This window comes from Penaeus monodon, chromosome 14 (genome assembly GCF_015228065.2).
Source record: "Penaeus monodon isolate SGIC_2016 chromosome 14, NSTDA_Pmon_1, whole genome shotgun sequence".
Lineage (NCBI taxonomy): Eukaryota > Metazoa > Arthropoda > Malacostraca > Decapoda > Penaeidae > Penaeus > Penaeus monodon.
The window spans coordinates 44,525,051-44,530,327 of NC_051399.1; the positions used below are offsets into that span (position 1 = coordinate 44,525,051).

Consider the following 5,277-nt stretch of genomic DNA (forward strand, 5'->3'; position numbering starts at 1 on the left):
ACCTAAATATGCCCCACGCACACATACACAAGTACATATGTATACAATTATTTTTTTCATCGTACCTCTTTAGCGGTTTATGAATAATGATAACTATTCATCAATATAACTTTCTATCTCTTTCTATGTCATTACTTACAGTCTTCTATCTCTACCTATATATTCAAATATATCTTCATCATATATGTGTGTATTTTTGATGGAGACATAATTGAAATATGCTGTGGAGATATCACTCCTCATTCATATCCCTTTCTATATTAGTCACTATGAACAATGTTCATTTGAATCTTCAATTACAGTTTCAGTATGTTTGGAGCTTTGGCTATGATCCATGAAACTAATGCAAATCCATGTACATATGTATATATATGTATATACATATATATATATAAATATATAAATATATAAATATATAAAAATATAAAATATATATATATATATATATATATATATATATATTATAATATAAAATATATATATATATATATATATGCATATATGTGTGCACACACACACACACTTAAATTTCTTTTTTGAGATCCCATTATGTATCCCCTCAGCTTTTAAGTGTTGATCACTCTTGAACGTAAATTCAAATAGGAAAAGAAATGACTGAATCCTTGCATTTAAAAGGTAAATAATATACTGAGTACTGACCATATTTCTAGGAAGAATCAATGCAGAATGAAAATATAAAGGATAAAAAGGAGAAGAATTTAAGGGAATTCAAATGAAAAGTATAGAGTGCCTGAGGATAAATTCTTTTAATGTAAATGGTGAAATCACTTTTATAGATTTTTAGATGGGCAAAAGATCAAAATCCATAAATCTGCACCTATTGGCTTCTGGTCGACATGCACTCCATCTCGGACATAACCACACTAACCAGTGTTGATCCTTGAACCTTGGTAACTCCTATACACTTACACTTACTTTCTCTAGCTTTACTCACACTCTTCTACACATTCCTGGACAAATTAACCAGGTGGTGGCAGCTACATATTTTGTACCAAGGATTGGTTATTCATATCTGTTATAAATCACTACTACACTATGAAAATCATCATTATAGTCATGGTAATGGTATTAATTTTATTTTTTTGATACTGGTCATAATATTGATGATCTGAATAAAAATTAAATAGTAGTAATGAATATGATTGTAATCCTATCACAAATGATAATTTGGAAATTACTTAGATGAAATGAATTGAGAGTGATCTTGCAAGAAAAAACATAATAATCATAGGGATCATGACCACGTTAATCATGATACACACACTTAAGATAATTATGATCATAATGATTATAGCAAAACCAGTTGGCGATAAGGATGACTGGTAAATTATTATGCTATTGGGTTGTGGACATGTTTTCAAGCTTTCTGTCACTTATCTTAATATGCAGTCTCATATTGTGCAAGTTTAGTTTAGAATATTGATGTATACAGTTTCTAGATCTTTGTCTGATGTGGAAATAAGACATTATGCTGTGTGCTTCTCTTTGCGAATCTTATCCTGTAAACATTTATTGATTTCCACCCTTATCAACTGAAAAAGAAGTAAATATGTTTTCTAAAAATCACCCATCCTACCTCGAGTTGATTAATCAGAACAGAGATGGCCTTAGTGAAATGCGGCTTGGGGCGCCTTAACATTGCGTAACTTCGCTGATCAGATCTTCTTTAATACCATTTGCTTACTTTTTATACGCCATTTGCAAATTCCAATGCCATGACATTGAGTCACATCAGTGAGATTTGTTCTTCATACTGAGATCAATCTCAATCGACCACTTAAGGGAGTAAATCCAATAATGGTTCATGATTTACGAAATTGTGCTCGAGTTCTATCACTTCGTGTGTCATAATACTCTACAGAGAATTCATGGTTTGCTACTATTAATCAAAAACTTGGGAAAGGGAGAAAAGACAGTCATACAAAATATAATGTTAAGAAATGTACATGTATAACAACTGCACTTAGTGAAACTACCGACGCAATTTTTAGTAAATTTGATCTTGCTTTCCTGGAGATCATTATTATCTTTATTTCTATCATATTATTTCCATTGTTCTTTTGCAAATATCATTACTAATATTATTACTATTATTGTTAATGCAATTACCACTAAATTGATTTTATCTGTTTTCTGCTTCCCTCTTTGCAATGGTAAATTTACTTTTACGGTTTTGCTGCTGATTGAAGCATACTTTCCATTGAGTTCTGTAAGCAAATATAGAAGTAGCTGCTGTAAATTCTTGATATAGTAAATATTATCAAATACCAAAAGCATCCAAATATATGGGTGACAAAAAATAACTGTTTATCTACAATGTTGATTTGCTATCTTTTGTTGGAATTTGTTTTATTTGCCATGCAATAACACATGATCACTAAGACAATTAAATCTAATTTAGGATCACTAATCATTTACGAAAACTGGTACAATCAATACTTTTTTCCATAAATAAAGTTCATGCTACTACTATACATGAGTGAGAGAAGCAACAAAAAGCAGGAAAAAGAATCTATAGATATATAATTAGGATCAACTAATTACAGGAATGGTGATTTGGGATTCAAATCCTGCTTGCAATTATAGTCTTTTCATTGTTGATTCCAACATAAAAAAGGGCTATAAGACAAATTCCTATTCAGTGTTCCCAATGGTGAGTTTTCTAACCTAGATCTGGGAATTTTCATGGTTTCTAATTTTCATTATTTTTTTGTTTGTTTGTTTTTAATTCTCATTTAATCTAGTATGTACTTTCCTTACTAAGCAGTATGTTGACCATCAAAGCATAACACCTGTACCAGATACCTTTATAGGCACGATGCATTTAATTGCCTCTGTTGCCTCCTAGCTGTTTTTGTACAAGCGCCGTTTCGCATGGCTACTCTTAGCTTGCTCACACTCGAGGGAAAAAGAGTTCTGAGGATAGGGAACCCAATGCGGGATAGAATGTCAAGAATACTCGCCACAAAAAAAGGCTAAACCACTGTAGAAACAATGTTCTTAATTGTATGATCTTAACTACATATAAATAGGCTTAAATAACATTTTATGCGGTTAGTAATATCAAATCACCATAAGATATAGTGATCTGTGGGAGTTTTCACGGAATCTGGGTGGTTTTAGGCAAACCATCTGGGATTTTCCAAATTTAATGAGTAATGAAATGCCAACAGCATCTGGTGTTCCCAGGCGGTCATCCATCCAAGTACTGACTCAAAGTTATTTAATTTTGCGAGAAGTGGTGCAACATTGAGGCACAATAACTGACTTGTCTTCCCTATCCGTAATTGTTTTGTTATGATTTTTTTTTTTCCATGATTGCTATCATTCATTTTGTAAAAATCATTACTTTACAAGGCACCTTGTATTGTTTCAAGAGTTGCACAGCTCGATAATTAGTAAAAAGGGTTCGGGAGGTCAAAAAAGGGGCCAAAACAAATTTAAATTTCCTATCCCCCAAAAGTGGGTGATTGTGATTGATACTTATATTATGGAGCAGATCTCAGTGTTATGGCTGGAATGTCATGAAGTTTAAAGAAAAAGTAAAATATATATATTAGAATGTATAAAAATGACGAACACCGAGAGAAAAGTGGTTAACGTTTTAAGGCTCTAAAACCAACCCGCTAAGCACCCCTTTCGTCCCATATGCTAAATTGAGAACGTTGTTTCTGGTCGTACTTGGATGGTATCGCTGGGGGAAAACCAATGCTGTTGGCATTTTTTTTTTATTGCTAAATTGTTTCATTTTTTTTGCCACTTTTAAACAGCTCTTCTTATATTTGTATAAAGAAACTGAAATTATACTTAAATTTATACAAAATAGGGTAAAAGTCAACGGCGTCGGATTTAGAAAGAAGAATAAAAAGAAGAAGGATTAGGGTATAATTAATGTAAAGTGATAATGATTGTGTTAGCAATAATTATAGAATTATAGAATGTATAGAAAACAAAAATAAGAATTAAATCATTATGATAATGAAATAATCTAAGAAAACATTCTCGATTAAAGTTTTAGCAATATAATAGGCAGCTACTTTGGTTCTGTACCATTCCTTGTAGATTTCCAGAGCAGGAAAATTATTAAAGAAAGACTGTGCTGTCTGTGTAGTTTTTATTAACCAGTGAACCCAAGTGATATTTCCTTACCTTAGTGGTCGGCTTTTGTGACTGGTGAATGTAGGCGTAACTGGAAGGCAAGTAATAGGAATTTGCTGCAAAGTCAAAGACTGTATATGGCCTTGCTATAATAATGCAGATTGCTATTTCTTTCCCTAACAGTCATACCACGTTGAAGTAACCGCTTCTTGTCTGCTCAGCTAAATTAAGAAGTGTGTCTTGTCAGTACATGGATGGGTGACCGCCTTGGAAAACCAGGTGCTGTCATTTTATTATAAATGCTAAATATGTCATGCAATTCTTGTGAGTTTCTGCACCAGATAAATCAGATATACAAATTGTTAAATGCGTTGAAGTCACCGCTACTCGTCCGATCAGCTAAATTAAGGACATTGTCTAGTCAATACTTGAATGGGTGACCACCTTGGGAAACCAGACGCTGTCATTTTATTATACATGCTAAATATGCTATGCACTTCTTGTGAGCTTTCGTGCCAGATGAAGTAGATATACAAAATGTTAAATGCTATTATTCTAAACTAAATTTTCCACAAAACGAAACCACTTATTAGGATAAGTGGCAGACAGAAAGCTTGAGAACATGTCCATGACCTTAATTTATTTTCCCTATCTGTAACTGGTTTGTTGCAATTATTATTACGATCATCAGATGGCCATAATCATAATGATTATTGCCTTTTCTTACCATGATCACCATCATTAATTTTATCTAACTGAGAACTCACAAATTATTACCTTTAGTAGTAGGATTACAGTTACAATTATCTGTATTCCTACTATTTAATTTTCATTCAAATTATCGTTAATATTATCATCAGTAGTATTGATACGATCATTTAGGATTTACATTAATCATTAGTATTATTATCTTGAGAATAATGATAAGCAAAAAGGTTATAATGATGGTGATACTAATGGTATAAATCTATTGTGTACCTTTAATGATTTTTAGTTTTGTATTTGTTGACCATATTCCTGAATTGTACAATATACATTAATTGGTGAAGTTCGTTTTTGTCACCTTATCTGGTCGGAGTGTTTTTCCCTTCACACACCCAACTTGTATCAATTTCTATTAATTGGTAATGAATACATTTGCTTTTAATTGAAAAAAAG

At 32.0% G+C, this 5,277-nt stretch overlaps 1 protein-coding gene across 1 annotated transcript in view; it reads left to right on the forward strand.

Moving 5' to 3' along the window:
- Positions 1 to 879, forward strand: part of LOC119580727 (zinc finger protein 267-like) — a 4,682-nt gene extending 3,803 nt beyond the window's left edge. The window contains exon 7 of the mRNA XM_037928824.1: positions 798 to 879. Within this exon, the coding sequence (XP_037784752.1) occupies positions 798 to 879 (82 nt within the window). The remainder of the gene's footprint in view (positions 1 to 797) is intronic.
- Positions 880 to 5,277: the final 4,398 nt, after the last annotated feature.